General features: G+C 36.0%; 1 protein-coding gene and 2 long non-coding RNA genes across 6 annotated transcripts; 2 read left to right on the top strand and 1 right to left on the bottom strand.

Moving 5' to 3' along the window:
- Positions 1 to 3,691: 3,691 nt before the first annotated feature.
- Positions 3,692 to 5,003, top strand: LOC130217619 (uncharacterized). 4 transcript variants are annotated; one of them, XR_008835883.1, is made up of 5 exons: positions 3,692 to 3,791; positions 3,956 to 4,085; positions 4,481 to 4,539; positions 4,633 to 4,692; positions 4,920 to 5,003. It is a non-coding gene; the product is annotated as an uncharacterized LOC130217619 (long non-coding RNA). The 4 variants fall into 4 exon arrangements; XR_008835882.1 differs by having other exon boundaries at positions 4,898 to 4,997; XR_008835885.1 differs by lacking the exon at positions 4,481 to 4,539.
- Positions 5,004 to 5,060: 57 nt separating this feature from the next.
- LOC130216780 (uncharacterized) lies at positions 5,061 to 5,713 on the top strand. Its single transcript, XR_008835828.1, has 2 exons — positions 5,061 to 5,148; positions 5,595 to 5,713. It is a non-coding gene; the product is annotated as an uncharacterized LOC130216780 (long non-coding RNA).
- A 3,729-nt stretch (positions 5,714 to 9,442) lies between these two features.
- On the bottom strand, positions 9,443 to 11,285 carry ppp1r3da (protein phosphatase 1, regulatory subunit 3Da). Its single transcript, XM_056449247.1, has 2 exons — positions 11,107 to 11,285; positions 9,443 to 10,824 (listed from the first exon to the last, which is right to left on the bottom strand). Exons 1-2 carry the CDS (start codon positions 11,258 to 11,260, stop codon positions 9,875 to 9,877), a joined length of 1,104 nt encoding a protein of 367 aa, XP_056305222.1. The 5' UTR covers positions 11,261 to 11,285; the 3' UTR covers positions 9,443 to 9,874.
- Positions 11,286 to 12,402: the final 1,117 nt, after the last annotated feature.

Raw genomic sequence — 12,402 nt, 5'->3', positions numbered from 1 at the left:
ATGGACTTGCTCTTCCGTGTTTGGACTCTCAGTAGTGATTTTTAAACCACACTGAACTGAGCTAAACTGAACTGAATTTAAACACTAAAAACTGAACTACACTGTTCCTATTTACTATAACCTTTTATGTGAAGCTGCTTTGACACAATCTACATTGTAAAAGCGCTATACAAATAAAGGTGAATTGAATTATACTTATCTTTTTAACAAATCCCTGCGCAACCATTGCAGACATTCCTCCACCTCCTGGAAACACCAGCATCTCACCATGTTTGTTTAAAATGGTAAGCACCAGACAAGCATTGTCCACATTTCCAACCTCTATTTCCTACAAGAAAAGAACATTTAATGCATGTAATTCAACATGTAATTCAAGTGAAATGATTGCATGTAGTGTTAAACATAACTAGGCCCACACAGAATCTGCACCGATAAAAATTCACATTGTTGACCCTGTCGTTCCATCTATTTACTTATACAACAGTTCTGTCTGGTTCTTAAATCTGATTGGCTGATAGTCGTGCAATATTCTTCAATATCAGAACTCGTACAGCCTCTTCAGTCTTTTGTATTACTCCGCTCACACGAGTGGCAAGCAAAGGACTAGTTTGACAAATATTGCAGCTGTTGGACAACATATTGTACTTTTGAGGCTTTTTTTAAGCAAGAATGTAGTTGTTTTGTAGCAGTTGTTTTGTCTGGTTACATTCTAAGTCAATCTCTCTCTTTTGAATGTTGTAGTGCTATATTTATATCATAGCAATTGTATTGAGTGTGAGATGGGACTCACATATCAGGAATGTATGTATTTTGTGTTGGCTACTCTTTGTATAACCCTGAGTTACTTATAATCCTTATAATCTTAAAATGTCAGCAAAATCATGTTTTGTCATCACTTTAGACATTTCACTAGAGAATCTTTCAAGCTCTAAAGTGACGTTTGTGAATTAGCAACGGTTTCCGCTGTTCTGATGTCAGCTGCAGATGTGAATGAATGGCGGAAGGAAGTTCTTCATACAAAAGGATTTTGAGACTCTTGTGTTTGATTTTCTCTTTTATACACACAATTATGCTGTCAAACTGTTGTATAAATGCAATATCACACTTGTAGCAGTGCAATATGGCTGTATATCATCACTGGTGGCACTCGGCCCTCCCACCAGTCCTGATATACAGCCATATTGCACTGCTACAAGTGTGATATTGTTATCTTGTGTTATGTTATCTTTATGCGTAAAGTATTTTCTAAATTCGTTATATTATTGAATATTGTCTAAATGTTTACATGATGTGTGTCCAATACAATTTGCAAAGTAATATTTTAACTATTTGTGAATGTATTATATGAGAGACCTACATTGTTTCCCAAACAGGTGGTTCTAATGGATTGAATTTGAATAAAATACACTTATTCAGTGCTTCCCACAGGTTTGAAATATATTTGCGGTGGTAGCCAGCTTGAAACTCACCATTTACTCACATCACATAAATAGTTAACTATAAGGGACAAACATTATTCAATTTTTAACAATAATTATTTATTATGACACTGTTTTACACTGTTTCTTTTCAATGGGTTAAAGTAAAAAAAAAAAAAACACTGCTAAAATGAAAAAGAAATCCACAAATTCACTTACTCCATGAAGTAACCATGTACACCCACTGGCAGGTAAAACCTGCTTCTCTCTCTTTCAAGTTCAAAGCAAACTTGAAGCACTTGAACTTTGGAAACTGAAAACATTTAGGTATGTACTGTATATAAAATAGCCCATGTAATATATTAACATCCTCAAAATAAATAATCAGCAAATGAGACATAAATGACAAAGGAATAAAAACAAACAATATCTCTAAAAATGATCATAATTACAGGATTAAAATGTGTAAATTATTTAAATAAGGAAAATGCATTGATTAACCATTACTAATGGTGTTCATATATTTTGCAGCCAGTTTAGACCAGTCATTTCTTCCAGTCCTCTTCGAGTATATAGTAATGTTTTTCTGAGTCGTTTAGAATAAAAAACTGAATTATTTAATGTTTTTCTCGTGAGATCGACTGTGAATGCGCAGTCAGCTGCGAGGCCAAGTGAAAGTAGTAAAAAGGTAATGCAAAAACACATATGAGCTTTAGAAAGTGAAAGCAAAAGTTGATTTCCGGATATTTTAGGAGATTTCAAAACCGACAGGACAAATTTTTTAAGTCCCAAAAACACATATGGGTCAGCAGAGCATGTCAGACTGTCTGTGTTGACAGGTCGCGCACACACAGAACAAAACGAGTAAACGAAAGTACGTGCCCCAGTAGAGCTTTATGTCTAGCAACACCCCTGGCGGATACAAAAAATAATTGTCACTAAATATACTTGGGCAGCCGTAAATATACCTAGGCGACCCGCCCAAGTAAAGCAGATGTGTGGGAAGCACTGCTTTTAAAAAGAAAAATTTAAATCGCTTTTTTTTTTGTTACGTTTTTAGCTACTGTACTTTCCCAATTATTCCACAGAAATTATTCCACAGACTCTTTTAAATGCTGTGAAGAAATCACAAAAAATGTACACAGATTCTGCATGGCCCTGCATGTAACTAACCCTAATGAACAGCTTATCCAGTTTGGTCATGAATTGTCTGGAACATCTCAAAGTGGTTTCCTCCTTGCTTTCGTTCTGCAAGAATTTTCCCAGGGCTTGAAAATTATTGTGTTTGAACGCCTCATCCACCAGTTTCTCCACCTTAGCAATAAAACATAATGTAAGCTTTGTGATGGTACCCATAAATGAATAAAAAGCATCTCATATAATAACAGGAAACATTAATGCAGCTCTTCTGGATTTAATTCTCACCTGATGGTCCTGCAAAGGTGCCATTATGCACAGATGACGACCTGCTTTAAATGTTGAAGACATTAAATATGAATCTTGGATGAAGATCACAGTTAATTCAAAGAAAACACATTTGAATAAATTCCTGGTAAGGTGACAACTCATCTGTCTGAACTTTCTAAATGTCAGTCTTCACAATTCTCGGAATTAAACTAAATGAACTAAAAAAAAGGTCACACTATGTGCTTTCCCAGCAAACATTGGTCGGACGACGACGTGCTTTCCCCGGCCAAAAGATGTCGCTCCGCGACGGCATCAATTGTGTACTGATGGTCTGAAAGCGACGTGCTTTCCACAGCCAAAATTCGTCGCGACCGCACGGCACCAATGCACAACATGTCCTAAAATGCATTAATATATGCTTGTATACATTTAAACATGTCTATTTATATTGGGGTTGCGTGTATTTACGATTTTATGTACATGTAGTTTAATATATACCATGTCCTGATTAAGTCCACAAATGACGTCCTTTACACGTGCATTTATAGTCCATCATATACCCTTGCTGAAATTATGAAATATTATAAAGTATTGCACTTACATCTGGGTATACACTTAATATATGTGTGTCCCAAGTGGGTACGTGGACAGATTTCAAGCATCTAAACTCATTAAAAACAGATTTATCCTTATGAAATACAGAAATCACTTTTATTTACATCTTGTCAACTGACCAATTACATTCATAAAGTGTCCTGTGCGGTGAAAGGATAGTAAAGTCACTGTTTCTAAAACCATAATGCAATTTTATTAATTTTTTGCACCTAACGCTAACAAATCTCGCGATATGACTGCGGGATTCTAGGGCGCTGTTTTCAAATTTCATTTTCTTCCGGTTTTGTCCAGCACCACGAGAACATGAGGACGCGGCGAAAAGTTGGACAATGATCACAAGACTCCTACCGTGTAAGTACAGTTTGTATTCGTTTAATAACATTGAGTTTTACACGAAGGAACTGAAATAAATGATGCACATTGCCAGTAGCGATGTGGAGTTGCTTTGATTAGGCTAAAATTAGTCGTTATGCTAAAAGTAAGTCGCGTTTGAGCAATATGTCATTTTATTACAGGAATCTGGCGCAGTTTATCAGGGGTTCCCTACACTGGTCCTCGAAGACAGCTGGTCAACATGTTTTCCAGCATCTCTGCCCATCATCCACCTGCTGTGTGTTCAGTCAGAGCTAAAAATGACCATTTCAGGTGAGTTTGGAGTGGAATGGTGTATAAATAAAACAATTTAATAATGATAATAATGCACGAATTTGTTAGAAAAGCTAACAAAAAGCTATATAGTATCATTCTATTGTAGATATGTCTCCAGCATTTATTACCATACCAGTATTAATGATTTAGTTTAGCCTACATTAATAGGCTGTCATTAACAATAAGAGCAAAACTTATGAGCATGTATATAAAAGTTATTTACTTAATATTTTACTCTAACATAAAATGGTAAATATATGCATGTAGGTGTTATTAGCTCATGTGGAGATTTAACAGGTAAAGTCTAACCACTTTTCTTTTAACTGCTCCTGTAAAATAGTTTTTGTACTGTAATTAATTAAACTGCATTAAGGTTCAAATTTGTCTTGCAGGGTGAATAACAGTCAGTCATCTGTCAGACAGAATTCAATACTCTTTCTCCTGGCCAACTGTAAGAATCATATAAGGCTTTGCATTTATTTATTTGCTGTTCATTAATTAATTTCATTATTACCTTTCTCACTGTTGTTTTGTTTGTCTGTAGAATTGTCTCCAGTGCAAATGATCCTTTGTCATCCCACTCCCTGAGGACACTCCAGAGTAGGTGAGAAACTTGTTAAATGCTTAAAAGTGTATTTAGGTGTATAATGTGTATGAGTTCACATTTGCAAACCTAGAGCTAGTTTTTATACCTGTGGTGAGTATTATGATCTTATTACTGCGTATCCTGATAAACGCTTTAGTAAATAATTGTAACTAGAAACGTTAACGTCATCATAAGCCTGATGTTAGCTATTGCTCTGTTACAGTAATTGTCATTGTGGACTCCAGCAGGTCTACATGTTCTGTTAAGAGACTGGATTCTGAGAGCGAGATCCTGTGAAGTGTTCATCAAAGCTGAAGAGAAGAACTGCTCTGTGTAAGTTTGAAATGTGAAAGAATATGTGTCTCTGTCTGTCTGGGTCGCTCTGACTGTGATTTTGGTGTCACATTTAGGTTCAGCAACTGTCCGGAGTTGGTGGATGTTCTGTCCGAGCCTGATTAAAAGATTGATAAACAGGTACATATTTATCTTGCATTGTTTGTGTTTATTTCTGCACAATATTTCAGGAAAATATGTTTTACTACCCCAACAATTAACCCCGTATGTTATATTATTTAAACTATAGATTTCATCTGTTATTCATCATTGTACGTCTCCTTATAGACATGCCTAATGTTCAGATGTTTTAAAATGTTTGTACAGACTCAGGCGGTCAAGCAGACTAAAAATATTAAATTATAATTTTAGTGTAAGCCATGAATGACAGTCTTTGCTTGTCACAAAACTGTGGATGTGTGGATATGGGCAGTTGTAAAATGATGAGTAGTAGGGAATGTGTATGTATTGACATTAGATACTGCTCGGCGCATTGCTGTTCATTCACAAAACATGACAGTAATTCTTGATATATTGTACGTTTTTTTAGTTGTAGGATAATACAAAATCATATTCTCCTCCCTCAGATGCTGTGAAGTGAGTCCAAATGCTACAGACACAGAAAAAGATGCCGCAATGGAGGAACACAGCAAGCACCTTCCAGGAAGAGCTGAAGAATATTAGAAATAAAGACTCTAAAATAACATTTCACTTGTGTTGTCTATATTTCTGTGTTGTTGCTTTGTTTATTCTTATTAGATGTGTCTGTTTAACAGTGATGTACATCTGTTACTATGTTACTATTTGCACAATAAATAATTTGCTTAATCGTAACACTATTGCATCCTTACATAATGTATTAATTATGATTTACACGTGATTACAATGCTATAAAGAGGTTCAGGTATAACTGGTCTGAAATTGGACCTGATTGCATTTCACAGCTTTAAATTATAAGTTAGATTGTTTTATATGTATAATTAGGCTATTAAAACACTTATTATAAAGAAATAACACGTTTTAAAAACAACCAGAAAACGTCCAGAACATGACATATTTCGACGTGCAGGGACCGTGTAGAAAAGACGTGCGATTCACGGCCAGAAGACGTAAAAGACGTCGGTTGGATTTTCATTTTGGCACTACTTTTCAACCAGGACGCAACGTGGCGGAGCGACGTCTTTTCAACGGTAATCGGACGTCCAAATGTTTGCTGGGTTATTTTCTTTAAGATGAAGACAAATTAACTTCAAAATCAGTTGGTAAAGTTAACTCTCTTAATTACTGTCGAAAAATCACAAAATAACACATATAACCGTGTACGTTGTTGTTGTAAGCGATAATATTTTTCTTAATATTTTGATAGAGTAAATCGTGGCTAGTTTAACGTAAGCCTATCAACTAAGAGTTCGAATCTTACCTCAGGTTACGGCTGACGCTTCAACGGACTTCAGGGGGACCGTTCACATACTTTTATTATGAGCAAATGTCGTGAAGTTAACGTTGTATGTTGAGATACTATTACAAGACGTAAATGTTCACGTGCCACTCAGTAAAAAAAACTTAATAAAAAGATAACATTCGTGTTTGGCGATTGTACCGTAACGTTGTTTAGATAAAGCGGGAAAGTGACATGACGAGCGCGCGCACCAAATGTGCGCGAGCGAACAGTTCGTTCTTTGAGTCGGATCTTTTTAATGAGTCATTTTTAATGAGGTAATTAACGGTATTTCCTCAGAGCTTGAGAAATTATTAGAAAATTATATACTTCAAAATACAAATTTAGACTTTACTCTAAAATCGGAAGGTGTTAATATAAAAGAAAAAAAAAATAATAATATTCTTAGAATGATTTGCGGGATTAGTGTTCAGTCATTGGTTTTTGGAGATCACAATTTCAAGATGACAACTGGAAGGAGACATTTAAGATTTTGTATATCAAATAAAATTATTTGTTAATTATTTTAAAGCCTTGAATCTTCGATTAGAATACTTGTAGTTTATATATATATATATATATATATATATATATATATATATATATATATATATATATATATATTTTTTTTTTTTTTTTTTTTTTTTTATGTCAATTTTATGTTACATTATTGCCCTTGCATGTTCTGTGTTCTAAAATTGCTATAAAAAATGTATAAAAAATTCTTGAAACTCACCGAAGGTTTACATACTTCTGATAAAACATTGATCAAATAAATACGATAAGTCTACCAAAAAAGTCCAAAAGTCTACCAAAAAAGTACTAGAAATATTTTATGATTTAGCCCAACATGAAAAAAATACTATAGTAATTTATAATAAATAATATCATTTAGAAACTATAACATACTATAAAATCACTTGTATTATACTGTATTCGTTTATTAATTCATTATATTCATTAATTATCAGCGGCCCCCACAGCAGAATGAAGTGCCAGCTATTCCAGCATGTTTTACACAGCAGATGCCCTTCCAGCCGCAACCTAGTACTGGGAAATACAGTATATTATAGTATCTTCAAAACTTTGTTACTATAGTGAACTGAAAAACTACAATAAATACTGTGGAACACTTTCATTTTTACTCCAGTAAAATGTGGTGTGTTGTTATGTAATATATTGTCATAGAGAACTGAACTTAGTACAGTAATAGGTCATTTGTTTGTGTTACTATAGTTGTTGTATTAAAAGCAACTATAATAATCACAACATATTAATTTAAGTACTACTATATAATTTAGAAACACTATAGTTTATATAAATTGCTATAGTATTTTTTCATGTCTTAAACACCCAAACTGTATCAATTAACCAATGAAACAATTGGTTTAAATAATCAGAATTTAATATTAAAAACTTGTAGTATTGTAAATGATGAATGTGACAGAAGAAACAATCTCACCACATAAAAAAATACTACAATGTTTTTTTAACTAAACTATAAGTACTTGAATTAATTTGTTGGTGTAATACTATAGTATTGTTGTGGTAATACAACAACTATAGTAGTATAAATTACCCAGTACACTAAGTTCTCCACAAATATAGGGTATATTGTACTATACACCACAACTTACTGTTAAAAATATAGTAATTATAAAAAATAAAAGTATAGTAGTATAGTATAGTAGTTATAGTTTATCAGTTCACTATGGTTAATATTACAATATGCAGTAGCATTCATTACCACAGGGTTGTAAATATTATAATATACACTTTATTAGGTACACCTGTCCGACTGCTCGTTAACGCAAATTTCTAATCAGCCAATCACATGGCAGCAACTCAATGCATTTAGGTATGTAGACATGGTCAAGACAATCTGCTGCAGATCAAACCGAGCCCTAGAATGGGTTATTTAAGTGACTTTGAGCGTGGCATGGTTGTTGGTGCCAGACGGGCTGGTCTGAGTGTTTCAGAAACTGCTGATCCACTGGGATTTTCACACACAACCATCTCTAGGGTTTACAGATAATGGTCCGAACAAGAAAAATATCCAGTGAGCGGCAGTTCTGTGGGCACAAATGCCTTGTTGATGCCAGAGGTAAGAGGAGAATGGCCAAACTGGTTCAGGCTGATAGAAAGGCAACAATAACTCAAATAACCATTCGTTACAACCGAGGTCTGCAGAAGAGCATCTCTGAACGCACAACACGTCTAACCTTGAGGCAGATGGGCCACAGCAGCAGAAGACCACACCGGGTGCCACTCCTGTCAACTAAAAACAGGAAACTGTTTTTAGGAGTCTACAATTCACACAGGCTCACCAAAATTGGACAATAGAAGATTAGAAAAATGTTGCCTGGTCTGATGAGTCTCCATTTCTGCTGTGACATTCGGATGGTAGGGTCAGAATTTGGCGTCAACATGAAAGCATGGATCCTTCCTGCCTTGCATCAGTGGTTCAAGCTGGTGGTGTAATGATGTGGGGGATATTTTCTTGGCACACTTTGAGCAAATTAGTACCAATTGAGCATTGTGTCAATGCCACAGCCTACCTGAGTATTGTTGCTGACCATGTCCATCCCTTTATGACCAGTGTACCCATCTTCTGATGGCTACCTCCAGCAGGTAGTTCTTAAGGCAAACAGGGGTCCAACCTGGTACTAGTAAGGTGTACCTAATAAAGTGGCCCGTGAGTGTAAATTAGGTGTATAATATGCTACAATACACCTCAACTTACTGTAGTTAAAAACTAAATATTTTACAGTATTTATTAAAGTTTAACAGTTTAACTATGGTTAATATTACAGTATGCAGTAGCATTCATAATAAAGGGTTGTACATGTAAATATTATAATATATAGAGTATAATACACTTTACTATGTACTATTTATTACCATACTATTTTTTTAATGTAGGTGAACTAAACAAAAAAATAGAAATTCATGCAAAAAAACTGAAAACGTTTTTTAAGCAATCATCATCACAACATGTAGGGGCAATGAGTCTACAAATGGCTTTATTGCAAAGTTTTACAGTATGTGAGGGACCACTATCCACATCTGTGTTTACATACAAGGCCCACAAGCATTATTAAAATCTACCACATAGTGACAATAATATCCTCACACAAGTAAGTGCAAATCAGAAACGTAAAAAAATACAGTAAAGGCACTTTTTTTGAATCTCATGTACATTATCAAGTCAAAATCCAACAATACTTTCAGTGCTACAGTCCAGTTGAACACAAATCATAGTTAAAAAATCTTAGATTTCATATGGCGTCAAGGTATTATTCACAAACCAAATGTGCTATGGCAAGACCCTCAGAAGGTCAGCATCATATATCACATGGTGAAAATGCTGGTGGTTACAAGTAAAATGGAAAAGTGAAACAGTGCTCTAAAAAGTCCTCAGTGTCCTCCTCAGATAAAGTGTATCATGCTGTCTTCACATTCTTTTGGCACAGGAAGGTTATAACTCTGACAGGTCAATTTGTAATTCTGCCCACCATTGTTATCCCAAAACTGAGTGCCCATTACTTTATAACAAATCGCAAACTCCAGCACTGCCCCAGGATGAAGGATGAATGGAGGAACTGGAAGATGAAACCGAAAAGTGTCACAGCAGGGTCCGTTTGAATTGGATTTGCTTGCTACCCAGTAAGCCTTGGTTTCCGAGCAGCTCTTCCAGTTCGTAAAAGAATAGCGAACACTCACTTCCTTCTCGAATGCCAGGTTTACAACTTGAACGATCCCAATAATGCCAGGCTCATAGCACAAAACCCGCTCTAGGCACACTTGTTGGCAACATAGGCGCTCCACAAAGTTTGAACAATCACCAGGCTGGATGGAGAACAAGGGTTTCAGATATGGTAAGGAGATCTCCATCCTCTTACTTGAGGCCAACTCTGCATTCATTAGCAGTCGAAATAAGACATGCTCTGGGATGAATGGATCCTCCCCGCTTTTGAAAACCTTGACATTTTCCAGGTCTAACCCCAAAGAGTCCACAAATCGAACGTTGGCTCTACGGCTGAGCCGTCTTCTCTCTGATGGAGAGGGAAGGGACTGCGTTCGTCTCTGGATGATGGATTTGGTTGGTGGTTCACATGAAAGGCTACGTCCTGCTGATTGCCGTGGAGTTGTTCTTGGGCTGGGTGGCCGTATTTTAACCAGCCTCCTCTCAATGTCTGTTTTTGAACGGGACATGTCCTGTAATACTGATGTGGAAGTTTCTTTTGAGCCATTGGATACCGTGGTAAAAAATAGGTCAGCATTCATCTCTTCAAGGGGAGTGACTTTATGGCAACATCCCAAAGACCAGGCCATGTTTATTACAAAGTGTTTCCTTCCAATGCACCTTGCATAGAGAACTTTAGGGAGACACACAAAAAAAGAGAGAGGTTATTAAAATGCCTAACTATTCTAGGAAGTGGTAGTACGCATGTCTCCCACTGGTAACACTACAACTGTTCAGCAAACATTGTCAACACTGCAGACTCACTATTTCAATCTCAGCTGATCACTTTAATGCCTAACTTACGTTTCATAGCCTTCAGAATGTCGCAATGTCAGCGCATGCGTCTACAATCAATAACTCTGGATGTAAACAAACATGAAAGGCAAAAGTTGAAGTTCGTGTTTTATTGCCTCACCAGGAAAATCCGACGTGTTTACGTTTACGTCGCATCTGAAGATCCTCCGATGTTGTTTGTATAAACCGAGCGTTTCATAATGTGGACCGCGACACAAACTCTGTGCAGAGGTGAAGCATACTACGTGATACAACACACATACAGTGCAATTCATGCAAACTGCGCAAAGCTGGCAGGAGTGTGATGTCAAACGCAGGGGGCGTGGCTAATGTGTCAGCTGCGCTCGGGAAATGCTGTTGGTCTCAGGGTTGCCATGTCCTTCGCTTTATGGTCTTCACTGTCGCAGCCAGGTTGTAGTTTTCTGGGTTATTTCCATAGACTGGTTATTTCTTCAAGTCATTCGCAAGTGTTCAAGTAGGCAGGGGTGGATTTAGTGATTTTGGGACCCCAAGCAATTTCAGACAAGAAAAAAAAGTTCTAAAATGCACCTTTTGTATTTACATTTTATTATTATATTAGTTTGCTGTTTTTTTCCTTATGTCATTCGATTTCGTTTTCTACATTTTATCTTTATGCAAAATAATAATAATAACACGTAAAGCACCTTGTAAAACTTTTGAAACGATTGATTTTCTTGAGTTGAATTCACAAGTAAACATAATAAATAAAAACTTTTTTATCTTTAAAACTAAATCTTTACTAATTTGACTGCATGACTGGTCTGTGATTGAAGGTGGGGGACACATTTGCGCAGATGTAATAATTATGTTCAAATAACAGAACCTCACCGATTAAAATATGATAGAAAACAATGTAATATATGATTTATAGTATCATTATACGTCTAGGTAATTATTTGGGGGCCCTCAGATTTTCCTGGCCCTAAGTGGCCACTTACCTTGCTTATTGATTAAATCCGCCCCTGCAAGTGGGTGCAAGTCAGTGTAGCTTTTGGTTAGCCAATAGACACACTTCAAATATAGTTTGTGTATTCAAAACCAACTTGTTGGAAAGTATGCAATTTAGATGAAACCAAGAGATGGAAGAAAAGAAAGGATTTTCTTTCCCTCAAGTGTTTCCAAATCTTTATGTTTTCCCGTTGAACACAACGGAAGGTATTTTATAGAACGTTGGAAACAGTTGCCAGGCATGGGGTATATGCACATAGATGTTTAATTTCCACTAGCTAGCCTCAGCGCTTCCGGTAAACTGTCTTTCCATTATAAAATTGCCATAAGGTCTTATTTCTTTAAAAATCATCTTCACTGTCTGATAGATATATGATATAAAGTGGGTCTCAGACTGGACAAGAAGCATTGCATTAAATTACATTTCCCCCGACATGTCCTTAAAGTT

The sequence above is a fragment of the Danio aesculapii genome, chromosome 23 (assembly GCF_903798145.1).
Source record: "Danio aesculapii chromosome 23, fDanAes4.1, whole genome shotgun sequence".
Lineage (NCBI taxonomy): Eukaryota > Metazoa > Chordata > Actinopteri > Cypriniformes > Danionidae > Danio > Danio aesculapii.
Note: the sequence above shows the minus strand (reverse complement) of the source record. Positions and strands in the feature narration are given on the sequence as shown.